The 27,338-nt window shown below is 43.1% G+C and overlaps 1 protein-coding gene across 1 annotated transcript; it reads right to left on the bottom strand.

Moving 5' to 3' along the window:
- Window positions 1-89: 89 nt before the first annotated feature.
- Window positions 90-26,699, bottom strand: LOC148819688 (uncharacterized). The gene is made up of 19 exons (XM_088934549.1): window positions 26,638-26,699; window positions 25,796-25,856; window positions 24,299-24,643; window positions 23,531-23,878; window positions 20,804-20,893; window positions 19,852-19,950; window positions 19,291-19,371; window positions 17,291-17,356; window positions 16,552-16,665; window positions 15,429-15,473; window positions 14,877-14,951; window positions 11,492-11,581; window positions 10,319-10,411; window positions 7,300-7,380; window positions 6,889-6,969; window positions 5,134-5,232; window positions 3,298-3,316; window positions 2,994-3,042; window positions 90-1,871 (listed from the first exon to the last, which is right to left on the bottom strand). The coding sequence occupies exons 2-19, from the start codon at window positions 25,851-25,853 to the stop codon at window positions 1,815-1,817; spliced, it is 1,890 nt and encodes a 629-aa protein (XP_088790675.1). The 5' UTR covers window positions 25,854-25,856; window positions 26,638-26,699; the 3' UTR covers window positions 90-1,814.
- Window positions 26,700-27,338: the final 639 nt, after the last annotated feature.

Raw genomic sequence — 27,338 nt, 5'->3', positions numbered from 1 at the left:
CAAGGACATGAAGGACAGATAGGACGAAGACCAGGAGGGAGAAGGAGAGGGGAGATTGAGGACGAAGAGAAGGACCAGTCAAGAAATCAGATTTATGACACTGACTTTTAATACAAATTCTGCTTGAAAGAAATAATACATTAACACATGTAAGAGACATACATGTATGATGAGAAACAAAAACATATAAATTTAAAATACACAGTCAATTGTCCACATTTAGCAAGTTCATAAGTGTGGGAATAAAAGATCAATTTGCTCTGAGCAGTTACCCTGTAGTGAAGCAGTGTACTTGTGGCAGGTTGGCTCTTCTGTGACTTGTTTACCCAAGGCTCACTACCTGAATAAACTTGAACGGGTTTTGTAAGAATCACTGTTTCCCTGCAGAAAGATGAGTAACTGCAGAGCACAGCTGTGAGTCTGGCTGACTGGTCGCAGGTGTAACAGGCCAGACCAGCCGGTGCAAGAAGAACAGACCCTGACTGGCAGCACTGAGCTTCCTCCCTCTGCAGTGCTGTCCTGCAGGTGGGTGTGAGGAGCAGTGCTGAGCTCAGACGAGCCAGGAGAAGGATCCACAGCAGCCTCATATGCCTCTCTGATTGAACCTGGGTTCTACTGTTACAAGCTGGGCAGTTGGCATACTGGGAGAAATTATTCAAAGACTTTCTCGGGTTGCAGTGGTTAAAATCACCCAGGATCAAATTAGGTGCGTTGGGGGACAGAGATTTTACAGAGAGTCACATTACAAGGGCTGTTTACTGTCTTTGTATCATTTGCTTTGGGGAATGTACACAACGGTTATGGACATCTGGGGGAATTCTCTGGGCAGATGTAAAGGTCTCCCTGATACTGAGAGCAAGTCAATATCAGGCAGACGGAGCCTCTCTCGCACTGTGACGATGCTGATACATTCCCAGACAGTTCTGTCTCAGTCCAGCGTGAGCAGGGCACCAAACCCATCAACGGTCAGGTCCGGGTCCAAATCTGACTCTGTGAGACAAGTCTCTGTAGAGGCCAGCAGGCCAGCAGTCCTGCAGCCATAGAGACAGCTGACACTTGCTTGTAGCTCATCAGCCTTGATCCTAAGTGACTGATCATTACTGAGGGTTATCAATGGCAGAAGGTCGAGATTATTACTCCTCACATGGACTCTGCCCCTTTCCCATGCTTGTGGCCTGGTTTCTTAAATTGTCTTTGTTTTTTCCCTTGTTTTGCTGTTGAGATGTTCTCCTCAATAGCGTTCTGCAGAAATATGTCCACAGAGTCATTCCACAGACCTGCCTGGGTCTGTAGCAGGAAGTCTCTAGAGTCATACATCTCATGCATGTGGAGGACTCTGTGTACAGTTCAGAGAGGCACTAACAGTAGTAAAAAAACAGGTCCAGTTTCAGTCCATTCTCATACACAGATGCACCAAACAGTAAACAATTAACATGAATGGAAACAGACTCACACAGGACTTTACAGATCAAAACAAGTTACACTTCTCACCACCAAACAAGACAGACAACCTCACAGTGAGTGTCTGTGGGTGTTGGTGACACTGAGTGACAGTGGGAGTCAGCGAGTGTTGGTGGGAGTGAGTGACAGCAGGTGACAGTGGGAGTGAGTGGGTGACAGTGGGTGACAGTGGGAGTCAGCAAGATGGTGGGTATGAGTGGGTGTTGGTGTGTGAGTGTTGTTGGAATCAGTGAGTGTGAGTGAGTGACAGTGGGAGTCAGTGGGTGTCAGTGGGTGGGAGTTGGACTGAGTGGGATTGAGAGTGAGTGGGAGTGAGTGTTCCTGCTCTCTTCAGGTCTGGGTCTTGCCTTTAGTCAGACTCCTGATTCAGCTGAGCTGCTTCTCTCTTTTTCAGGGGGGTTGGTGTCTCTCTGTAACAGAAAGAGACACTTTCACTGGACTGCAGTCTGTCTGTGAGGGACTGTCAATGGATCAGCGTCTACAGACCCACAGGGGATAAGAGAGCCACACACTCCAGCCCTGTGTCAAACACAACAAGACAGGTTCTTGATACAGTGTGTTGTTATGAGGTTTTATCAGATATTGTTAACAGTGGTTATTTCATTAGAATAGTATGAACAATTAGAACAGCTTTTTACTCAGAGTGGTAATTCTAAAATTACCACAGTAGACAGGGGAAAGCATCCTGTTTCAGATACAAAGGGAAAGGAGACACTAATAACTGCTAATTAAAGATGTGTGTGATTCACAACCTGGCCATCTGGAGCAGCAACAACTCAAGAGCCTTTAGCAAGAGAAGAGTCTTGAGTTAAGTATGTCCTATGTGGCCCCATCAGAGCCCAGTGAAGGCTTGAGCTCCAGTTCCTCAGGGGGAACTGTGTCCTGGACAATCACACAGGGGCATCAGGAACAACACCAGCAAACAGCTTGTTATTAATTTATTCATCTGTTATTATTATTATTATTTATATACAGCCCTGCCTGTGTGCTGTAACTCAGCTTTCCTGTCCTCCTGTCCATAAACTCTCCTACAGACTGCTGCCCCTCATTCCGAATGTCTTTTCCTGCTTTTATTGTGATTTTGTTCTCTTTTCCTCATGTGTTGAGATTCTTCTTCCAAGCTCAACATTGTAGACTCCTCATGCAGCTCGTTCCTCTCTCACATCATGAGACAAAGCTAAACTGAGATATTCCTTTTGTTCTTTAATGCAGCCACAAGCCTACCATATAGAAATGTCATTCTGTTCAGGCTGGATCAAGTCCCTCATTGAAACTGTCAGCCCAGGTGTCCTCACTGAGATACAGAGGACGACTGAAACAGTATTTGGAAATTTCACTGCACACTGACTTTCGATTTCCCTGATGCAGAACTTTCCCAGGCATCAGCCCTGGACAAACAGGATCCAGTTTTATCAAGTGCAAACTTATAACACTCATCGGAATAAATGCCTCTCAGCTTTCTGGAGTCGGCTGGTATTTGTCTGTTGGTATGTGTCCTATTATGAGCAGGACAGAAAAACTGAGAAACATACCTCCTGTTTTCGCAATAATGTCTGTAATGTTGGTAATTTTTCCTGTATCCTGTAAAACAAGTGTTATTTTAGGTTTTTCATACATATTTATTACGTATACCAAATTTAATGTTTAAGACTTTTTTTTAATTATAGTACCTAAACTAATGTTGTTGCTACAGAATGGCATGTTTGCTAAAGTTTAAACACAGTTGAAATGCTTTCCTGACACTTTTACATTCTGATTTCTGTTTATAACAGCTAGAAAACTAATTCTCTTTCCTGTACATATCTATTCAAAGTGAGATATTTGGCTTTTACTTACTCAGTTTTGTTATCCTTATCTGGAGAGGAACAAAAACAAGTTTAAACAAACTACACATTCCCATCAGTTTAAAATAATCAAAAAGAGAAATACCAAAGATGTTGTAATCTCAAGGTTACCTAAGAAAAATTATTCAAGTCTATAAGGAAAAACATTGGTGTCACAGAGTTAAGCAATGGTCATTATAATGAGATACATATATACATAGATATACATATACCTGTACCTGTACCTCATCCCCACAATTGTGATGAGTCAACAGTCAACAGAGCTGAGCAGTACAGTACCTGTACATACTGTATACAGCAGCACATATAGAGTACAACACCACCCAGTTTGGACAAGAGCATTATCCAGCCTGAGGTTGTGTTGAGATTAACAGAGGCTGATAAATCAAGTGTCTCCTTCAGCTGTGACACTTCCTTTGTCACAAGACGAGTATGTCTTTCTGTATGAGACACACACAATTCTGTTTTCACACAACGTCACACCAGTATTCCCAGGAACAGGTCAGAGCTGTGAATGGTGATGTAAATAATTTCCTAAGCACTGCTGATGTATCACACAATGCTAAAAAACATTTTTCAGTTTAACTGATGTGATGAGTTTCTGTTAACATGATTATTTTTGTGTGAATTGACTGCAGTATTTTCACCCAAGCGCACAAGCCTCTGTTTCAAAGTATAATATAACAGCAAATGTCGCACTGGGGTGAAACACAGCAGCACTAATTAATAGCCTCTGTACATTTGACAGAAACCTAAATAAAAGTGTTGTGCCTGAATGGACACGCTGCTTCATTCCTGACGTGCAGCACTGACAACAGGAAACCGAGACAAACTTCCTGCAGAGGGCATTATCTCTCACCAGATCGGCTGCTGTCTGGTATTTCTATATATCTTCAAGTTTATCTAATTTCTGGTGTTATTTTGCCTCAGTACCTCTAGGAAGCTACAGCAGAAACCTGCCTGTGTCCCTGGCTGTCAGACTCTGAGATGTTCCAGACTTGCTGTGATCAGTTCAATTAAGGAAGGACCTTCTGTGAAGAGGTACCTGTAGGGTGAGGGTGTTTAAAACCCTTTAGTGATCCAGGCACCCAGAGCCAATTTCCACCTGGAATATTCTCCCCTCAACACAACAGAGGCCTGGTTCATGTCTTACACTGAAGCGAACCCCTGGGGCATTAAGTGTAAACAACCACATTTCTTTTATCTCTTACTGTGTCCTCTCAGCAGACAAAAATATATATAGAAAAAGCAAAAAAAAGAGCAGATGATTTTTTTTTGTCTTCAAAAATTTTTCAGAAGCTGGTGTTCAAATGAAACAATCAAGAATTCTGCAGCAGAATTCATTACTTCTCTTACCTTCAATTGCTAAGATAACACACTTTATTTCACTGGGATCAACAGCATCCAAGAACTGAATGCCTTGTAAATGCCTGGAATTCTTGGTGAGACAGGTTGACCTGCTTGGTCAGTGGGCAGCCTCCTGGCCACAGCAGGAGGAGACTCGAACCCCATTCAGAAGGAGACAAGCTGTAGGGCAGAGCTGTGTGATTGACTTGTTTATCCCTCCTGATCTTCAGTTACTGGAAAAGCTTCCAGTAAGGGTATCAGTTGAGTGAAATTGTAAATACTCAACTTCTTTACAATCTCACATGTATTTGATCATCTTGCATAATTGTGTCAATGAAATCCTTTCCTAGAATGTACCAACAGCTGCTTGTATTTTTACCACAGATGTTAAAACACCCTTCAGTTTTCTCCTGCTCCGTCTCTGTCCTCCATTACTACTGTATAAAGGATAACTGCTAGAACTCAGGACTGAGATACTCACAGTATTTATACATCAGATAAACAACACCGCAGATCACAAAGAGGGATTCACAGGGCACGACCACCAAGCGAAGATCTTTCACAGCTCGGTAGCCTTTAGCTGGAATTCAAGACATTGATACTGGTAAACAAGCAAGTGGTGGCAGAACTACTGACATTATAATTTTACTACTGACTGTTTTTAAGACTGGACACAGATACTGACACTGCTATAACACTTGATGATGACAATAGTGTAGTGATAATAGATAAAAAACAGGTCTCCACAGGTCAGTAGACACTAAATGGCGCACTTAGCACATGTGAAAAAACAAATTCATAATAAAATAAATTGTACATGGCCAATAAAGTGATCTTATCTCTCTTATCTTATTTTAACAGCCAGAAGTGTTAAGAAATTGATTTGGTCTGTGTGCTCTAGGTTTACTTTGGCTTATGAAAACAACTGTTTATCAGTAATAATACCAGAACTTTCTTCAGAATATTTCCACACTCTGAGAGTGTCTCTTCACAACAAGCTCATCATGTCAGTTCTAGGCCATAGGAGCTCCACTCCACCGGCTACAAAGAAACTGATCATTCATTTATTTTACTGTCGATCCTAAAAAAGTACAGTAGATTCATCAGCTCAAACATTTTTTTCTTATTTTTTCATTCCTTTTTTCATTTTTTCCATTGTTTTCATTCCTGTCTGGAGAGTAAGATGAAATTAATGGATAAAATAAAAGTTTGGAATAAAAGTTTTATGGAGAAATGAGACCTAGATAAACCTTTACAAAAGTAATAAAGTTGAACTGTGGTGGAAGGTGTGAAAGATGAAGGTGAAGTGAAATATGAAAGGGTGGAGAAATAAGGTGAGCAGGAAGATGAGGAGGAAGATGAAGGTGAGGAGGAAGATGAAGGTGTGGTGAGAGTTGAAGGTGAGGAGGAAGATGAAGGTGTGGTGAGAGTTGAAGGTGAGGAGGAAGATGGAGGTGTGGTGACAGTTGAAGATGAAGGTGTGATGAAGCAAAGGAAGTGCAGGTGCTCTAGAGAGCAGCACCTCATCAGTAAGAGTGGTGGAGGCAGTGTCCTGGCCTGGGCCTGGAACTGGCTCTCCTCTTGACTGATGATGAAGGAATGGATTCTGACAGGGACACAAACATCAGGTCTGCTGATGGAGAAGAAAACCCTTCAGTATTTCTAGAGTTGAGCTCCTTCATGCAGGATCACAGTGACCCAGAGCACACAGGCAGATCAAAGCAGAAGACTCTTGGACTGAACAAGACTGAAATCCAGTAGATCCTGAAGTCTCCCACCCCAGGAAACAGCAAGAACTGCAGGCAGCTGAAGCAGAGGCTTGCAGAGCAGCTCAGTAATCACATACAGAGCTGGGGGAGCTCATGGGTCCCAGACTTCATGCAGGTCTTGTCTCAGAGGGATCTGCAGCCACACACTGACTTCACTCTCTGATACTGACTTCATGAAGAACAGAGAAACCTAAGACCATGCAGACTTCCCTGAGAGATCAGGGAATCTCCTAGGAACCTGAAGCCTCTGTCTGTAAGATTGAACACAGACCACTGAAAACACAGAACACTAACGTGACACGTTGGCAGGGCTGTCAATATGTTGGAATTGGGCATTTCAACTGAATAATGTCTTAACTAAGAATATATATTTTTATACTTAAATATTTATAACCTTTCCTAAAGATTTAGAAAAGTAAACACAATGTTACACAAACATAAGTGGTCGGATAATTGTTTTTACTTACTGGCTTTAAGAATTAGGTCTGTTGTGAGTGCAGTGGAACTCAGTAAAGGCAATGCAAAGATAAAGTTCCATAGTAAACCATCTGAAAAGCAGAAAGATGTTGTTATTGAAGAGTGTCTGAGCAAATGGGTTTTACAGGATGAGCTCACAGCTGTCCAGGGCTGAGTTTCTCCTGTGATTGTGAGGAGTGTAGAACACAGTGAGAACAGCAGGGAGGGGTGGAGGAGAACAGGACAGATGAGCCAGATGTGTCACAGGGTCAGTCTGAAGGAGGACATGAGGGGCTCTGGGACACTAAGCAGCAGGAAGTCAGAATGTGAACTGAAACTGCAACATTTGTGTGAGAAATCACGCATAACTCCTTTACAAAAAACATTCAGTCACACTTAAATTAAAACATACATCATCCTACCATATTCATCTTCCTCTGTAAAGACCGTTCCAACAGCCAGAATCCAGAGAAACAGGACTTCACACATGAGTCCAGGTCCCCCTGTAATCATCATTAATAATCACTGTAATTACCTGAGAGTCACACATGGTGAGCACCAGAGCGTCTTTCAGAGAAAAAGTTCAGCTGACATAACCTGTGAAAGTACAATGTCATGCATTTTTCTAATTCCCTTGTGTTAAAGGTTCAGCGATTCAATTCTTAATCCACATCAAGAAATTGAATAATGAAGAATTTAACCTGTTCTTCTCATCAACAGCAACAGAAAGAAAATAAAGGTGTGTGATCATTGTCTAAAAAGGATTGGATCATTTCAGAGATGCAGAATGTTATAGACAAAGGACATCAAGGAAATTATCACCAAAGTGATTAAATATGGCAGCCTTCAAGTAACATGATCAAACTACAAAACCAGAGGGACAGATATTTCTACAGACAGGACAAAAGGTGTCATCAAAATTCAATACAATACAAAGTATACATGTATACACCCGAAGAAGGCTCCACAGCTGAAACATTGTGTTTCCTTTCTTCTCTTTTCAGCAGGAATAAACCTATTACTTGTTCCTTTGCAACCTACGCACGCTGACACAGCTACCCACCTGAACTATATGTACATATTTCATTAAGGCAAGGATATACGCTGTACTCTTGAAATGCAGTGCTCAATGCCCTCATGCTATCCTGTGCCATGAAGCTACAGGGCAGAGGAGCAATAATGACTTTCAAACTCAAAATAGCAGAGACTCAATGTCCACCTGGTGCTCCTACTGGATCTGTGAGTCATTAAAACAGAGAACAGAAGAGTCACCTGTAGGTGTGTATTTCGATTACATCTCAGTTAAACTCCTATGCCTAATAAAGAGGAGGTGAGAAGATTTAGTCTTGGGCTATTCCTTCCAGTGCCAAGCTGCCTGAGCAGAGACCCGAGAGACCTGATCTTATCATCAACAAGCCTTTGGCATGTTATTAGTATTTTTAAATGATACTGACCATAACACTTTTAAAGGGAGTAAATTCTAAATTCCCCATGAAATATCACTCTAGTTATCACCTCTGGCCAGGGGTCACTGCAGCTTTTACATATTCTGAATGTCCAATACTTTGGATTTCAGGAGGTAGTGTCTGTTTTTTATAACCTAGAATTCTTGCTTTCAAAGTGTTTTTTTTATATTACTTTGCATTGCAATGAGATCGGATCTACAGTATGTGGCCTTACAAAATCTATTAGTTTTCTAATTTCACTGTCAGGAAAATTTCTTCCTCTTATTTTCACTTGGTTTCACTATTGTCTGTGTATATATTATAGTTTTAAATGTTTGCTGGTGTAGGAATATCTTTATGAGAGCTTTCTGGATTAGAGTTCGCATCCAGGTTGTAAGACCCTGACATGAGGAATTGGTTCTCACACTGATTGCTTTCTCATTCAATAACCTTTTTACCAGCAGGTTAGTGGAGTTGCCATGGGCACCAGAATGGGACCCAGCTATGCCAATATTTTTGTTGGCTGGGTAGAAGAATGTTTCTTTACTTCCTACACTGGCTTTGTCCCTGACCTCTACATCAATGACTGTGTCCGTGCTGCTACAGTACATGCTCTAATGACCAGCTAGAGCACTTCCTCATCTCTCAAGTATACAGTTAACTGAGGTTCTCTTCCACCACTCTTCCATTTCTAGACATAAACCTATCCATTAACCTTCCAAGATTCTCTACCTCAGTCTATTAAAAACCCAGAGATTCACACAGCTGTACATCTCCTGTACAGCTTATTTCACTCCAAACACACTAAAAACTCTCTTCCTTTTTTACAGTTCCTCAGGTTCCAATGACTTTCCAGTGATGACATGGAATTCCAAAATGAAGCCCTCATAATGCATTCTTTTTTCACCAACAGAGGATACCCCAGCAGTGTGATTGACAGGGCCCTTGCCCAAGCCAAAAACACCCCTCGGACCATCAACTCCATCTGACCGCCCCATCATCTCATATTGCCGACCACCTAATCTGTGCAACCTTCTTGTTCACAGCTCCCTTGACCGCCCTCAGCAACCATCCACACCAGGTATGTTCCCCTGCAACAGAGCTCGCTGTATCACCTGCAAGTACACATCTAACACCACATTCATTCACGGCCCCTCAGGACAATTCCAGATCACTCAGATGTACCTCCAGCAACCTTATTTACTGCATCTCTTGAGGAAAATGTACAGGTATGTACATTGGGGAAACGGGAATGAGACTAGGAGACTGCTTCAGGGAACATGTCGGGGCTGTGAGGATTAAAGATCTCTTCAAGCCCTTAGTTTCCCATTTCACCTCTAGTGGCTATGATCACACTGATCTCTCTGTCTGGGTCCTCACAGAGGGGTTTCAGAACTCCTTTTGCAGAAAGACATCCGAAACCAAAATTATCCTGAAACTAGGATCACACCTTCCCCCTTCTCTCAATGACAGACTCGTTTCCTTCTAATCCTCTATTCTTTTGCAGGTTTTGATTTCACACCTCTCTTCATCTCACAGCTTCACACCACCTGAGTGTCCACTCTGCATCTCTCCTCTTCATTCCTGGGTTTTGTCCTCCCCTGCTTTATCAGCTGCTGATTTCCCTCTCTCTCACACCTGAAGAAGGCTCCAAGGACGAAACGTTGTTTCTTTTCTTCTGTTTCCTGTTCCTTTAAGACCCTGACTTACGCCCTGCTAGTTCTCTCCAGGACTGGAGCACTACTGTCCACTCAGAAGATACAAACCCTGGGGAGTCCTTTCCTCACAGCAGCTGAAGAGCCGCACAGGGGCTGTCAGTGGGGCTCAGAGGAGTGGGGGGCCTGTTTGCTCAGGACTGTGGAAACACTGGGGTGTGAGTGCAGCAAGATGACATGCCCCCAGGATGTCCTGATTCACATGAACTGACAGGTGGGCACACAGGAGGTCAGCTGTTGTCAAAACCTACTGACTGTCACACACTCGCCCCTGTACATACCTCTGAGAGTGTCCAGGACACTGGCCAGATACAGCAAGCTCAACACGAACAGAAGCATGGAGAAAATCACAACTGCAGCTTTCCGAGAGAACTCTGAAAGAGTAAAACATGGATTTGAATGATGTAACAAACTGGCATCTTCTTATAAACCAGAAATATCTGAATAAGGAGTGCAGGAACAGGGCAGAAAGGAACATGCTGTTCACCTACTGAAGGGAGTGTCCCACACTGACAGGCTGGAGGAACTGAGTCTCTTTAGTCTGAAGGGAGTGTCCCACACTGACAGGCTGGAGGAACTGAGTATCTTTAGTCTGAAGGGAGTGTCCCACACCGACAGGCTGGAGGAACTGAGTCTCTTTAGTCTGAAGGGAGTGTCCACACCAACAGGATGGATGAACTGAGTCTCTTTAGTCTACACTAGAGCAGCCAGCTCTGCAGCTTGAGCTAATTTTGTGATCCATCTAATCAAAGTTTCAGGCTGCTTGTCCTCTCCTGCAGTCAACCTCTGTGCCCACACAGCTCCCTCAGACACCTCAGCTGCCCATCTATCCATGACTAGCAACTGGAGTGGTTCATCTGTTCCCATGGGACTCCAGAGGTTTCCTCTTGATTACCACTTAAGGGTTTTTTTCCCTCCACTGTCAGACGTACATGCTGTATAGCCTCCATGTCTCATTTTCATCCATCCTTCAGACAGCGTTTGGCTCTTTAGTTGTTATATGTTTGAACACTTTTGTTTGTCCTCATGGGTTTTGGGGAGAGAGTGGTGGGCCATGTGTCCATCTTTGAGGGACATCAGAAGCTCATTCCCACCTTGAGCTCTTCTGGGGTGGCACTCTCAGTGTGAGACAGAAGGGACCCCTGACCAGATTGTCCTCTGCAGATCCAGCTTACTGATTCTGCTCCTCTCTGTCCCCAGAGCTCTCAGCTCCTAGGCGTGAGGCAGCCTCTGGGTCTGAAGAGATAAACACCCCCGACTCTCTGAGAGCCACCTGAGGTCCCAGTGCAGTCTGGACGCCCCTTTCCTGTTCTTTACTGTTCCTGCTGCTCCCAGTGAATTATTCTTGTGATGTTTCGTAGTGGCAGAGGGCCAGTTCTTGTCCCAGTAGATGTTGACTCATCAGAATCCTGTGAATCTGTATTTACAGCACAGTCATCACTGTTCCTACTCACCATCACATCGTCCCCGGGCTAAACAGATCCTCTGAAGTGTCAGACACACCAGCAGGGCACTAAGAACTACAATCAGCGCAGTCAGATAACCTGGGAACAGAAGAGTGGATCAGGAAGGATATATCTTTTATAGAACATGTAGGACTGTGCACAAAAGAGTTAGTAACGCACAGGTTCTGTCAGCCCTGTGGAAAGTGGTCTCACAGGTACTGATGCCGTCAGTATAAAATCATCCCAGTTTAAACACCACTCTGTACACTGTAAACAGTGGGTGAGGTTGGAAGAGTGCTCAGTGTGGACTGCATCTCTAACTGATAGGGAACCTGGGCTGTGGGCAATGTAAGGTCACCATCAGCAGAGTGAGATACAGAAGGACCCCCTTCGCTATTGGAGCTGCTTCTCTTACCATGATATTGCAGCTGAGAAGTCTTATTGAGGATCTACAGTAGCTCCTTGTGGGAAGTGGTTAGAAAAGGTGCCCTAAAACAGGGCATATATACAGTACATAAGCCCTATACCTGTCCCATCACTCCTGACTGGACAGAAGAGGGATCAGCTGTCTGTGATCAAAAATACCAAAGAGCATTAAAATTAGGGACCTGGAACATCAGGACCCTCATGGACTTTCCACTTAATGAACAGTTACTTAGTTCTGGAACAAAAAATAAAAAGAACAACATCATAGAGCTGGTTTTGTCATCAAAGATGGTATCATCATTTGTCATCACACCTTAACAAGTTCACTTTGCAAGGTAGGACATGGAAATGTCATTCCTTTCTTTTCCAAACACTCAGAGCATGTTCTCATCATCACTAACACCTTACAGTATGTCACCATGTCCCAGAAACATCTATGGTCCAAACACTGGAACCCGACTGACTTTGTCATTGTCCATGTCTGGAATGACAAAGATGTCTGCTGTGACAGCTGTTCATGATCACTGTCTTATCCATTTAATTTCCTCTTTCTAACTGGCTCCCACACCTTGCTTGTAAAAGATGAAATGTGCATGGAAAATCAGTTTTGGAGCACTGAAGGATCCAACCAAAACAGAGTGTTTTCAAATATACATTAGGAGAAAGCTTTCAAGCCTCACCAGAAGAGAAGTGTTGAGCTTCACTATTACCTGCAAACTTGGAATTTATACCACAAAACACAAGAATTGGTTTTCTGAAAATGGCATAGTGACCTACTGTATGAACCTATTGATCATAAGTGTGAAGCTACAACATCAACAAGGAAGGCAGAGGTCAAAATAAGAACTTGTGACATGAATATCATGTAGTTTACAGCCAATGCCATGGAAATTTCACATATTACAGACATAAACTTTATTTTTGATCACTTTACTGCCACAGGGACTATTTCATGCCCCAAACACACAAGTCTCATGAGACGTAAGGAAGAGGTCACCTAGACAAAGAAAGAGGGGCTTCTTATCGATTTTAAGAAAAAGACCACACCCCTCAGCCCACTACAACTGATGGTCAGCCTGTTGAAATTGTCGATGACTATAAGTACCTGCGACTGGTCACTGACAAAAACCTAAAATGGGACAAATGTTGGGACACGATCTATAAAAAAGGCCAACAGAGACTCTTCTTTCTTAGGAGACACAGGTACTTTAAGGTAGATAAAACTATTCTTACACTTTTCTACAAATCATTCACTGAAAGTGTCTTCACATGCTGCTGCACTTGCTGGTGTGGCAACATGAGCACCGGTAACTGTAACAGGCTGGTCAATTAGGGAATATCAGGCGCAAAATAATCAGGAATAATGAAATCAACTTAATGACATAGCGAGCTATGAACCAGTTGATCATAAGTTTGAAGCCACAACAACAACAAGCAGAAATTAAAATAAGAACTTGTGACATGAATATCATGTAGTTTAGAGTCAAGGCCATGGAAATTTAACATATTAAATACATAAATTAATTTTTGATCGCTTTGCTGACACAAGGGCTATTTTATGGCCCAAACACACAAGTCTCATGAGACCTAAGGAAGAGGTCACCTAGACAAAGAAAGAGGGGATCCTGATGAGAGTTTTGATCATCTATTCAATCTGGACTCCACTATCAACACTAATGTATTAAATTCCAAGCTGCAACACCAGTGAAAGAGAAGCCTGGAACTCTTACAGCACATGAGGAGGAGGTGAAAGTCTTCACACAAATATAGAATGACAGAGCAGCAGGAGGAGACAGAATTCCTACTGAAATGCTTAAGCACTGTGGACAGGAATTAACACAACCCCTCCACACACATACACAACTGAACTGTAGAGGTCATCCCGAATCAATTCAATGGTTTTATCAATCACCTTTCAGTGGGATCTCTGTACATCCTTCACAGGCAAGATCACTGCAGGGATCCTCCTGAACCACCTCATTCTTCTTGTGAAACAGGTTCCACTGGAATCCCATTATAGATTCAGTACCTCATCAATCATGTCCAACAACAAGAATTCCGTCTAGGACTTGGTGATCTTGGATCACCAAAATAATAACATTTGTCCACACTGAATGTCAACGAATATTCAGCTGAATAAAAGGACTGGAGCTGTATCAGCTCTACTGTATGTATCAAGTCAAGGGACTGATACAGCATCACTGTTCTCTCTTAACCAGGAACCACAAGCACAGCAGCTGTGATCTTCTGCCTTCAGCTCTGCTAGGCTGCTCATGTCCTCCTGATGGCAGACTTACAAAGAGGGTTCTTTTCTAGCAGCTTAGCCAAGGCAATCCCAAGGACCAAGGACTGAGGAACCATTTCAAAGATATAGTAAAAGATAGAAGAATATCTGGGCAGAAGCTCAGAAACTTGAGATCCAAAGGAGTCCAGTGAGGCAGCAAGGTGAGGGTGTTGAAGAGAGCTCACCATGACTGCACTGAGCACCACAACCAAGACAAGCTGCTATCTCCTGGGACAGCGCCTGCTCACCCTGCCAGAGAGAGTGGGGATCCCACACTGGCCTTATCACTCCCCTGGGGTCATGAAAGACACTCACCCTCGACCCCAAGACACAGCCAGTGACTCTACTGCTTCGACAGACACACCTGAGTTAACAGCTGCAGCTACTGACACAGCCCAGTGCTCCTGACCTCAGTGTAGCTCAGGAGATACAGGCATGAGCAACAGGCTGCAGATAAGCTCTAGTGGGCCAGGATATCAGCTGGAGAACAGACACAGCTCCCTGGCTCGGGTCAGGACCACAGACTCCAGGCCAGAGAACTCTCCTGCACACAGTCCTGCCTTTAAAGATTTACATCACTGTGACTGTGTCTGGATGTGCCAGCTGTAACAGATTCACATTCAGTGTGGTCATGTGTTGAAGGTCTGCTGTGGGTCTGGTGTGTTACTGGAGTACAGTACTTACCCACTATGAGCCTTTCTATGGAAGCTCTGAAAAGGACGAGGACAACAATGCTGCAAACTGAACAAGCGAAGGAAGCTGCAGCAGAAAGAGAACAAAGCAGGTACAGTATCTGTTAGTGCCACACAGTCCCTCTCCCCTGCTATCTTCACCTATAGTGGGCTACCACCCTCCAGCTCTCCCTGGCTCAGTGCCTCTGACAGTACAGGTGTCTGCACACAGCAGAGACCAGAGTCCACACATCGCTGTCCAGGCCTGTGGGAGGGACAGCAGAGTCCCCACCCTGTAGTGTGACCTGGCCTGGTCAGCACTGGGCTGAGAGACCTCTACAGTCTCAAGCTGCTACTGTAAGTGGTGCTTGTAGATGTATTGATTCAGTATAAAGAAGTGTTGTTAACTGTTTCTCAGTACTGTTCCTGTCCACATCACATGGTCTGCCCACGATTCTGGATGTAAGAGACCTTCTCTCGCTGTCTGTTTCTGTTTTGTGTGTCTCAGGTTCTGCTTGGCCCTGCAGTGTCTCCTCTGTCACACTCTGAGGTAAGAAGAACATACCTGGTCTCCTGATGCTTTGAGAGGATTTTGTCCACACGGAATACACTGAAAACAGAACAAAAGGATATTTAGACAGTGAAGCCATCTAAATGACCACATTTAAAACACTTATTTTTAAAATTATGATATTGTAAAGAAATACTAAAACTGTGTTCAACAGATTGTGTTCAGGAGGAATTTGTGAATATAAATTATGACACCACTTCCTGCAACACTGCACTGTAAACACCCTCATCTTCCTGCACCCCTCCTCTCCCTCACCTCTGCTCTGCAGCTGCCCCTCAGTTGAGTCACTTCCTGCAGGAGGGTCCTGAGGTCCTCGTCCTACAGCCAGGGAAGCTGCCTCCCTACAAGCAGCTCACTGGTATTTTCTGACTATCTCTCTCTCTCTGCACAGTACCAGCTTCAAAACCCTCATTTGCATTAGCATGGCTCCTGTGTCTCATTCTCTCCCCTAAACCCTAAACCAGAGTGAGCTCCTGTCTACCTTTCTTACCGACTCTATGTTTTCATCTCTTCTCCAACCAGAGTGAATGCAAAACCATTAAAATTGGCAGAAACAACAATTCCTTTTCGACTTCACAGGCTGAGTGACGTTGTTCCCTGGAGACAGAGGGCGCTATTTCCCAGGAAGGAAAGCAGTACAAACACTACTTTTACTGGTACAAACTGGCACAAATGTATCTGAAATAAATCTGGTGAGAGTCATTGTTTGTGCTGCTAGTAGGCAGGGGATCTTCAGCCAAGAGGGTTAAAATATCTTAGGTCTAACTCCTCAATAATTAAATATTCTTAAATTGTGAAACAGTATTTATACAAAGCACATAAATAACTTCCTGAGCTTAGTTTATGTTGAATTAAAGCAGGACTGTATCAGTAAGAGATCCAGCTGCTTTCTGTGGTTCTCTAGAAAACTCCTTGTTCTTATCGAGTGTCTGTCGGAGAGAGATTGTGAGAGTCTGTTCTCATCCCTCCCAGTGCAGTCTGGGATTCTTTCTCTACTGTATCTCCATCACATCGCTCCATGTGTTCCAGAACTGAACCCTAGCAAGGAGAGAGGCTAGATCTGATCTCTTCACACCGAATCTCTCTCTCCTGGATCTGAGAAAGCAGCTGTTCTTACCTTTAATAAAGACCCCACAGAGAGAGGAGAGCAGTGATGAGGCACAGGCCAGTCCAATACCTGCTGTAACAGCTGTGTCTGGTGTGTGGCTCTTGAAGTACTCCCACAGAGCAACTGGGAACACAGGGAAAACAGAACAGAAACAAAAACATCTTCCCCTTCATTTCCTTTATTTAATCAAACTCGGCTCCTGTGTCTGAGGTTTCTATGACCTGCTAGTGTCACTTTGAAGACATCACTCCATTACTGTCCAAGAGTAACAGGGAAGGCTGTGTGTATCTACAGAAGAACACAATGAACAATTCACACACTTCTCCTAATAGATTCAGTGTCACAAGAATAAATAGGGACACAATCATGACAACAAGCTTACAGGGTGTGAGCTATTGTGCTGTATTGCACTGTTTACATACTATGAGTTTGATTTTAACGTGAATACTACAATATGGCACTGTAACTGTTTTGTAACAGCAGTAATACACTGGCTTTATAAGTGACCAGGAGCACAGGACCAGTCCACTAACAGGGCCTGTCCAGCTGGTTACAGACTGAATACTCCTGACTGTATACTGGCCCTGAGAATCACATCACACTCACACACTGGAGCAAAGACAAGCAGCTCAGCAGCCACTATACAGGACCTCAAACATGTGTGTGTTTATTACTGTAAATACACGAGCTAACAGCTAATACTTCTCTGAAATTGGAAATAGAAACAATCTGTTTTAATTTTACTTACCAGACCACATCTCTGTTATCACAACAAAATGAATTATTGAGAAACTGATGGAAACTGATTTCTCCTCTGGAAAAAACAGACACAAACATACAAACTTGTGAATTAGACACCACTCCTCTACAGTGTCACTGAATTTTAATTTTAACCAGCCTCTGTTAAAAACCACTACAATTCACACACTGGTTTCATCACCCTGTGAACTCTGACTCTCCATGCTGAAGGAGAGGAACTTCACCTCAGTCCAGACCCTCATGGTGTGATCGAACACGCTCAGACTGCAGCTGAGCTGATGGCCAGGAGTCACCAGACTCACTGATTCTGTGGTCTAGTTCTACTGCTGAGGGGCTTGGGTCAGTTCAGTCATGTCAAGACAGCAGCAGGGATCAGAGAGAGAAAAGCAGACAGATTCCCCACCCTGAGGTCCTCCAAAGATCACAGCAGCACAACAGATACTGTCAGTATCATTCACAGATACACTCTCATAACCAGTACTTAGTCAGTCTGTAGGAAAGATCATGATTCAGGATCTGAGTGAAGCTGAAATAATAAACTGCATTGTGTATTTCTGGAGATCCAGTTACAGGGACAAGGAGATGAATAAAGACCCAGAAACATTCCTGTGCAGAGTGTCTACAGTGAGTTGAAAAAGTGTAATCACTTTTTAACCAGAACCATCCAGAGGGACTTAAGTATGATCTAGAGATGGAGCTCCTTTAAGGATCTGATCTTTGAGTCTGAGCTCCCCCTGCTGGTAGATACGGGTACAGAACAATCTCAGGACCAGAACAAGACGGGAGACATTAACTGGTAAATCACAGAAGAGCAACAGTTACAGCAAACACAGTCCTCAAGGGCTGCAGGGCTCTCTGGTTAGCATTCCACCTCTGAATTAATGGGAGCAAAAAAAGTCTTAAAGTGAACTGTGAGCAGACTTCATGTACTCTTGACCCTGTGTTCTCATTTAGTGTTCAGGTTAGTAATGTCACAGCGACATCTTTTTTCCAGATGAGTAAGTAACACTGCCTCTTTGACACTGAAATATTAACGAGTCTTTATTAATCACTATTAGACATGTTCACTTACCAAGGTATCTACTAAGTAACTAAGCTTCAGTTTGTCCTGAATTCTTCCTCTCATGTACAAACAGATCCGATCAGAGTGGATCAGTGTACTATGCCTTCCTTTTTCTGGTCACAAAAATGACCTTTTTAGGAAAGTATCAGAACAGCATAATATGTGCTGGATTTATATTTATCAATTGGTCTTTAAATGTGTACAAGCAATTAAAAAATTGCTATTTCATATAGCACCTTTAAAAGCTTCTCAAAGTGCTTTACAGAGCAACAAAAAAAACAGAGATGGTTAATGGGGTATGGAATACAGTAGGAAAACCAAGGCTCCACACAGAAGGTATGAAAGAGATCCCCAGGGACAGAATTCCAGAGCTTTGGGGTGCAGCAGAAGAAGGCCCTGTCACCCATAGTATGTATACAGGCTTTTAGGACAGGCAGAAGATCAGAATTAGAAGACAATGGTTGCTAGATAGGGAGTAGAAAAATCGTGAGGTGCCATGCAGAGCCTTGTACAGTAAGTGAGCATCAGTATTTTGAACTAGACATGAAACCTGACAGGAAGCCAGTGCGAGGAGTCCAGGATAGGAGTATTGTGATTACTTACACTAGACCTGGTCAGGATTCTGGCTGCCGAATTTTGGACATACTGGAGTTTGTTCAATGTGGATTTAGAAAGTAGGGCGTTAGGGTAGTTTAATATGAGAAAAACAAAAGTGCTGACCAGCTTTTCAGCAACATTTAATGACAACATAGGACCTAGTTTGGCAATAAAAGATAAAGATTATAACAATTATTTTTATTGTTTAATTAGAGTATGTGCACAGTATGAAGTAAATATAACTGTAATTGTACCAGATGTGTAGATTTTCAAGATGATCTTTAAAAAGAAACAGTTCTCTAAAGTGAGCTCATCTCTCCAGAACTTACCAGTAATAGCCAAAACAGCCACAAACACTACAATCCTCAGTAGATTTACAGTCACACACATGATCCCTTCTTCCAAAGACCCTGCAAAACAAGTCACATCAGGAGCCAAAAGCAAATGATTGCACACAATTAGCTCATTAACATTCATTGCTAGATTAAATTAAGACTTTTAATCGTTACTCTTGCAGTCCTGCCTGATGTATTTAAATTCTTTGCCTGCGACAATAAACATGAACACAGTACCAGGTATAAATAATCACTGCCTGCACAGAGCAACAGATTCTCAGATCTCTGCAGCCCCTGACTTCAGAGCAGCTCACAGACAGGCCTGCAGATGCTGAATGAGAGGTTGATGTCTGTTTCCTGAAATACTCTTCTTTTCTCTCTCTTTAAAGCTCTTCTATGAATGTCATTTCTAAAGAAGTTAAACCTCTGTATAACAGCAATAATGATATTTCTTTCAATCCCAAATCTGCCTGGAGAGATTAGTAATCAGTACAGCCCACAACATCCACAGAAAAGCACACACAAAATGCTCTGAGATTAAATGGATAGACTTACCTTCAATTACACCCCAGAGGATAAATGAAATAGACAGTGAGACACTGGGGGCAGAGACAAATGTCCAATGAAGCACATAAAAGTATTTATCTTCATCACCTAGAGTTCAGAAAAGAGAAAAAAACATTAATATATCAAGCTTCAAATAACCAAAAATAAGGTGATTTTCTGCATTATTGCTTTGTTTCCATAGCTACACTCTTGCCTTGGACTCTTCTCTTTTTCTCTGATCTCCACAGAGCTACTGGGTGATGTCACTGTGGTCTCCACAGAGCTATTGGTGATGTCACTGTGGTCTCCACAGAGCTACTGTGTGATGTCACTGAGGTCTCCACAGAGCTACTGGGTGATGTCACTGTGGTCTCCACAGAGCTATTGGTGATGTCACTGTGGTCTCCACAGAGCTACTGTGTGATGTCACTGAGGTCTCCACAGAGCTACTGGGTGATGTCACTGTGGTCTCCACAGAGCTGTTGGTGATGTCACTGTGGTCTCCACAGAGTTCCTGTGTGATGTCACTGTGGTCTCCACAGAGTTCCTATGTGATGTCACTGTGGTCACAACAGAGCTACTGGGTGATGTCACTGTGGTCTCCACAGAGGTACTAGGTGATGTCACTGTGGTCTCCACAGAGCTACTGGGTGATGTCACTGTGGTCTCCACAGAGTTACTGGGTGATGTTACTGTGGTCTCCACAGAGCTACTGGGTGATGTCACTGTGGTCTCCACAGAGCTATTGATGATGTCACTGTGGTCTCCACAGAGCTATCAGGTGATGATGTCACTGTTGTATACACAGGAATGATAAGAGGTCAAGAGCAGAGAGAACTGGACAGCTGAACTGTATACAGGTCAGAATAAAACAACCGTAACAACTTTCTCTGTTCACAGTTATTTAGTGGACAGACAATACAAGATACTATAACTAATAAAACAATTTAAAATTACTTACGCACATTCTTTGGTAAAACAAAAATTAGAATCCAAAGTACTGGTGCAGAAAAGGCCAAGACCAGTGCCCAAACATGTACTGATGAAAAACCTGAAGAGAGAAGAGAAAAGATCATCAAAAAACACAGTTTACTATTTTCATCAGTATGTGTTGTGATGCCGCAGGAGGCACCAACATCAGAAGGACACTGATATACACAGGATTTGGCCCACAGACACACCTGGAGTCAGTCAATTTAAACATTATTCATTACCATATTGAAAATAACCGGAAAAAAATAAAATAAGCTAAAAGAACAGCTCGTAGTTTGAGCTCCTGACTGACTTAGTGTTCCCTGTCTAAATACTGGGGGCAGCTACCCAGCCACTGATATATTTCCCTATGAAAGATACAATTTATCAAAAATGAAGAATTGTTCTCTCAAGATTCACATCCTTTCCAAGTTGTGTCTACTTACACCTGAGGACTTTTAGTTTCTGTTTCTCTCTATCAGATTCCAAATAGATGAATGACTAAAGTAATCACAGCACTTCTCTCGTTCTGTAATACTTCCCCAACTTCATGTGCTCCTCCTAGTGAATCGGTAGTCAACTTTTTTTCTTTTTAAAGAGGTTTATTTTAAAGTTTTAAGAGTGAATTTCAGTGGTTCATACTGAAGAGCTTATTTTGATTAGGGAAGTGTTTTGATAATGAGCAATGGATACCCTGTTTGTCGCTATTGAGTGGAAAGAGCTCTGGTCTATAGCAAACAGTTTTGGTCACTGAACAGGGTTTGCGAGGCACCAGAAATCTGTGAGCGACACTTGTGGGATTAATCAGCTCTCAGAAGCAGAGGCTGAAATCCATGCGTATCACGTCAATAAGTCATGGTCAGTACGGTGTTGTAGTGTGCTCTTACGAGGCACCAGTTCTGTAGGAGTTTGGGCATTTACTGGGACAATTATTCATTGTAGCAGTAAATCACGAAATTGATTCTTTTAATGGCCTTAGAATCCAACCATGCGACATAACTCAAACAACGCACACACACAGGTACTAATACACAAGAATACATTTATTAATACATAGAATATGCATGTAAACCTAACAGATCTTATCGAGAGGGTTATCAGAATACAAAAGGTATATATTCATTCAGTTACGAAGAGTTACACATACCAAGAGGACATACGTTCAGTATATCATTCATTTAGACCGTTTCGTAACTGAACTTGGTTACAACTTCTACGCTAGATAGTCAAAACAAGTACATAACTCTTAGGAATTAAATTGATATCAACTGGTTGGGATAACAATTGAATTCTCGAGCTGTAATGCAGTGAAGTTGAATACTCATCCAATCTCTGGGGATTCAGAGAGGCACAAAGAAACAGTTGCAGTGTTCTCTTCTTTTAGAGTTGAGCTCTGTTTAAGCAGGTGTGAGTGAGGTACCTTGGAGAGCCCAGACTGTGACAGAGACAGAGGGTGAAAGACTGAACCTCTGATGAATGACTCCGAAAAAAGAATGAAAGAATGGTCCCAGGGAATAAATGAAGACTAAAAAAACTCCTGTTTTGTTTTGACGAGTTTTTGTTTTTTCTTTAACTCAATGAAGGGTTAAGCTACACCATGACTATGCTAACAAAATGCACACTGTCTCAAGCTGTCATTTTTCCAGCCTGTAACAAGCAGTTACAAAGGAGAGGAAACTGGTCAGCCCATCTAGTCTGTTGGGTATTTAATTATCCTTTATAGAAGTCAGGGTATCAGCTTCAACAACACGGCTGGGTAGTTTGCCCATATTTGTAAAGATGGGACAGTTTTAAAAGTTGTCAGTTGTAGTTTTCACTTGTGCTCTCTGGTTCGTGTTTTACTGTGATTTTGAAAAAGCCCATGGGGCTGACACAGAGAATTTTAATACATGTATAAGTTCTGCTCAAGACTAAACAGACTCAGTTACTCCAGCCTGTCGGTGTGGGACACTCCCTTCAGACTAAAGGGACTCAGTTCCTCCAGCCTGTCGGTGTGGGACACTCCCTTCAGACTAAAGAGACTCAGTTCCTCCAGCCTGTCAGTGTGGGACACTCCCTTCAGACTAAAGAGACTCAGTTCCTCCAGCCTGTCGGTGCGGGACACTCCCTTCAGACTAAAGAGACTCAGTTCCTCCAGCCTGTCAGTGCGGGACACTCCCTTCAGACTAAAGAGACTCAGTTCCTCCAGCCTGTCGGTGTAGTTCAGTTCTTTAAGTCCTGGAATGTATCTGGTTGCTCTTCTCCATATTGATTCCAGAGCAACAATATCTTTTTTATTACATTATGACCAAAACACTACACAATATGTAAATGAACAACTTACTAGTGCTTTATACAATTTAACACAACATTCCATTTTGTTTCTATAGTTTGTTTTCACTACCTAACAGCAACACCCTGTATTTCTCTAAATTAAACATCATCTGACAGGTGTTTGTCTCATATCTTGTCTAAGTATTTTTAAAGTTTAATTTGCCATTTCTACAATATTAGCTAATCCTTGGATTTTGATATCACCTGAAAAACGGATTAGTTTACTAAGAATATATTATTATTATACCATACAAAAATGGTATACAGTACAGTACATGTACAGTATACAGTACATGTTCTTATGAAAAGCTAGAGCTTTATTTAAACCCAGTTTCTGATAGAACCCCTCTTACAGGATACAGGACTTCATCCTGTGTTTCTGAGCGGAAGTGGTTCGACTTACCCAGCTCTATCAGCTCTGCTGTAGCTTCTGTAGACTCATGTTCACCAAAGACTCTGCACACGAACTGCCCCTTGTCTTCAGTCCTGACGTCCTTCAGCCACAGAGAGAAGTTTCCTCTGGGAATCTCCTGAGGGAAGAGCTCCGCTCGGCCCCGGTAGCTCTGGTGCTGGGACTCTGGCTTGCTCTCCCCCTCGGAGAACAGGAGCACCAGGACTTCAGAGTCTGTCCTCATCCACTGCACCTCCAGCTTCACCAGGGGGACATTCGTGTCCACAGAGCAGTTCAGCACCACCTCCCCTCCAGGGTAGGACACAACAGCACGATCAGCTCCGGTCACAACTAGATGCTCTGTGAATCGACAGGAACAGGAAAATGCACTCAAGTCATTTAATAACAGTGACACTTGATCTTATAAAATGGGGGTGAAAATAAACCTAAACATTTAGATATACAATCTAAACAAAACCTTTTTTTTCTCACTGAGACTCTTTCACAGCTGGCTGACTGTAATCTATTGGACTATAAAGGACAGCATCTGTCACAGTGAGGTAAAGCCAAGCTCCCAACACTAAACTGCTTGTAGAAGAGAGATCACTCCCAGCTCACTCCTGCTGCACTCATGGGGCTCTTCCACTTCACTGCTGTTTGATCAGAAAGCTATATTTTAAGAGGTGTTTAGAAACAGTGAGAGAACAGAGAGTCTCAGGCAGTGTTTTATTATTTCAATAACTGGACAAGCTGGTCGAGGGATAAGGAAATCTAACTCACCCTGTTCCTTCAGCTCCACTGTGGTCTCACCGGAGTCCTGTGCTGTGTAAACAGCACACCTGTACACTCCTGCGTCTGCAGGCATCATCCTTTCCAGCCGCAGAGAGAAGTTTCCTCTGGGAATCTCCTGAGGGAAGAGCTCCGCTCGGCCCCGGTAGTTCTGGTCCTGGGACTCCAGCCTGCTCTCCCCCTCAGAGAACAGGTGCACCAGGGTGTCTGGATCTGTCCTCAGCCACTGCACCTCCAGCTCCTGCAGGGGGACAGTGCTGTCCACAGAGCAGGGCAGCAGCACCTCGTCCCCAGGCCTGGCCACTAGAGGCTCCTTGGGGCCCTGCACAGACAGACCTGGGGCACCACAAATACTGATGAGTAAGTAAGAACCATTTAAGAGCTTATTATACAGATTATACTGCCTCATCTGACTGTTTCTTTTAACTTTTATGCAGTTTTCTTTCACCAAACAGCACTATAGATGCTACATTACTTAAAATAGGCCTTGCTATCCTAAACTTAACCTAAAGATTTACTAATGCATCTGTGTGGCTGTGGATGTTCATCATTTGTGTGTCACTCTGCTTCTTCTCTCGAATAGATTACCGTAACACCCTACTTGTTGGTCTAGTTGGTCTGTAGGTCTTGTGTAAGAGATCACATCACTCCTGTCCTGGACTCCTTGCTCTGGCTTCCTATCAGGTTTTGTGTCAATTTCAATCCCTCCTGCTCACCTATAGGGCTCTGTATGGCACCTCAGTACCTGTCTGAGTTACTGCCGTCCTGCTCCCACCTCAAAACCTTCGCTCAGCTGACCCTGGTCCCCTGTCTGCCCCCCCAGCTTGTGGACACTCTGGGGTTGACAGGGGCTTCTCCCGCTGCGCCCCAGAGCTCAGAGGTTCCTACCCTGAGCCCTGTCATGTCCGGACTCAGAAGAGCTGTTACTGAGCTGCCTCTGCTCTCCCACGGCCCTGTCATTCTGCCTTCTCCTCTCATTGTGTGCTTCTTTTTTCGGACTGCAAAGCGCTTTGATAAGCCACTTTTAAATGTGAGATATAAAATAAAGTTTATTATCGTTGTTCCAAGTGCTGATGTGAATCCTTAATCAGTCACAGTTTTGCACTTGAGCTCCACCTAGTGGCTGCATCCCTGAATTAAAGGATCACTGTGCTCTGTCACTCCTGCTGCAGCTACATTCCTGTACAATTCTCAGGGGTTTCAGTGTGATCGCAGTACACGGTGTAACACAGTTTATACATTCCAGTACAAACGTTGCCGCAAGACTTTTAGTACTAATTCTTTATTTTGTTGCTGGATCTTTTCCACTGACTGCACCAGCCCTCAATAGGAATGTACAGTTCTCAGTTTGCTGTACTGGAGTTTAAAAGCAATAACCGTTTCAGTTGATGGTCAGGACAGGTGAACTGGGGAACTGAGGGTCTGGCAGTGAAATACGCCACCACACCACAGGTCCTCTGTCTTAGAGAAAGCGTCACTGTACAGTACCTGCAGCGCCCCACACACACCACAGAGCCAGCAGTCCGGCGAGGGGATTGAACTGCATGTCCTGCGGAGGAAACACGGAGTTAGAGCTCCTGAGATACAAGTGTGCAACCACGTGCAACTGAAGTGGTCAGCTGTGCTTGACTTTCAATGCAAACTGAAGAATTTAGGGCTGATCTTCTCTTGATCTCAGCATATTGCAGCATATTGTAAAAATGTTATTCTTTCATCTCAGAAAATAACGCCAGACTGTGTCCTGTGTTGTCTGTGACTGTCGCTGGACTAGCTGGTCAACACTTTTGTCTTCTCTCGAATTGATTACTATAGCGCCATGATTACTTGACTATGTGATTGATGACTCACTGGGGTTTCTAAATCCACACAAACAAACTCCAGTGTGTCCAGAATTGAGCAGTCAGTATCCTGACCAGGTCTGGTGCAAGTGATCACATCACTCCTATCCTGGAGTCCTTGCACTGGCTTCCTGTCAGGTTTTTTAAAGACTTGTATTTAATTTGTGTCTGTTTCATTTTCTAATGACCATGTATCTCCTGCCGTACTTCTTACTGCTCGTCCCTCCTAAATGTTCTTAACCTTACAACTTTCTTGTGTTTCAACTGTATTTTACAATTGTTATTATTGGCCCGGGAAGGCGAACAGTAGTTAACAGATAACGGAAGTGTAACATTAGCATAATTATAACTTTACCCTAATAAACTTAATACATAATCACGACGTAAATTAGGGTTAAAAAAACATCATAAGCTCTCATAGGTGTTAAAAAGAACAGCAGATTAATCAGCCTTCGACGAGAGTCACATACTGCTAAAAAAGAAAACGCGTACTTATCTGATGGAGATTCGGAGTCCTAAATTTACTATCATTTTCACTTCAATGCATCTCCTCGCCAATCTCTCATCGGCCCCGACCCCACGTGTCTCCCCCCCCGCCCCGCCGTGGTGACGTCTCCCTGCGATCCTGGGGAGCGGACCAATCAAGTTTAAGCTCAAGTCATTATCCTCGCACACATGTATATGGTATAGCGGAATGCTGTAAGTAGTGCAAACAACAATACACAATTGTGACATTGTGACAATCACAGCGCGACACTCTCCGACGTCACAACAGCTGATGCGTTACTATAGAGACGCTTTTATAATTAATAAAAACATTAACAAGAGACACTAATAAACAGACGATTCTACAAGAGCGTTAATTTATTGTGATCTGCCCCAAGAAATTTTTCAGTATTTCACTGATCATCAAAAATAGTAAGTATATTTGTTATTTATATAATTATATGTATTCTAATTATAACACTTAGCGTGCCTTCAGAAAGTATTCGGACCCCTCCACTTTTTCCACACGTTGTGTTGTAGACTTACTGTATTTCAAAATGGATCGAACTGATTCTTTTCTGCCATCAATCGACACCCAATACCCCATAATGACAAAGTAAAAACACGTTTTTAGAATTTTTTGCAAATGTATTCAAAATAAAAAACCTGAAATCTTCAATTTACAGTAGTATTCAGACCCTTTATCA

Source organism: Atractosteus spatula, chromosome 16 (genome assembly GCF_055471065.1).
Source record: "Atractosteus spatula isolate fAtrSpa1 chromosome 16, fAtrSpa1.hap1, whole genome shotgun sequence".
Lineage (NCBI taxonomy): Eukaryota > Metazoa > Chordata > Actinopteri > Semionotiformes > Lepisosteidae > Atractosteus > Atractosteus spatula.
Note: the sequence above shows the minus strand (reverse complement) of the source record. Positions and strands in the feature narration are given on the sequence as shown.

Excerpts from the sequence above, each read along its gene's own strand:
- LOC148819688 (XM_088934549.1), bottom strand. The coding sequence starts at position 25,853 with ATGCAGTTCAATCCCCTCGCCGGACTGCTGGCTCTGTGGTGTGTGTGG. Across the intron at positions 24,644-25,795 it reads GTGTGTGTGGGGCGCTGCAG|GTCTGTCTGTGCAGGGCCCC; the intron begins GTACTGTACAGT and ends GTGGTGCCCCAG. Across the intron at positions 14,952-15,428 it reads TCAAAGCATCAGGAGACCAG|CTTCCTTCGCTTGTTCAGTT; the intron begins GTATGTTCTTCT and ends TTTCTGCTGCAG.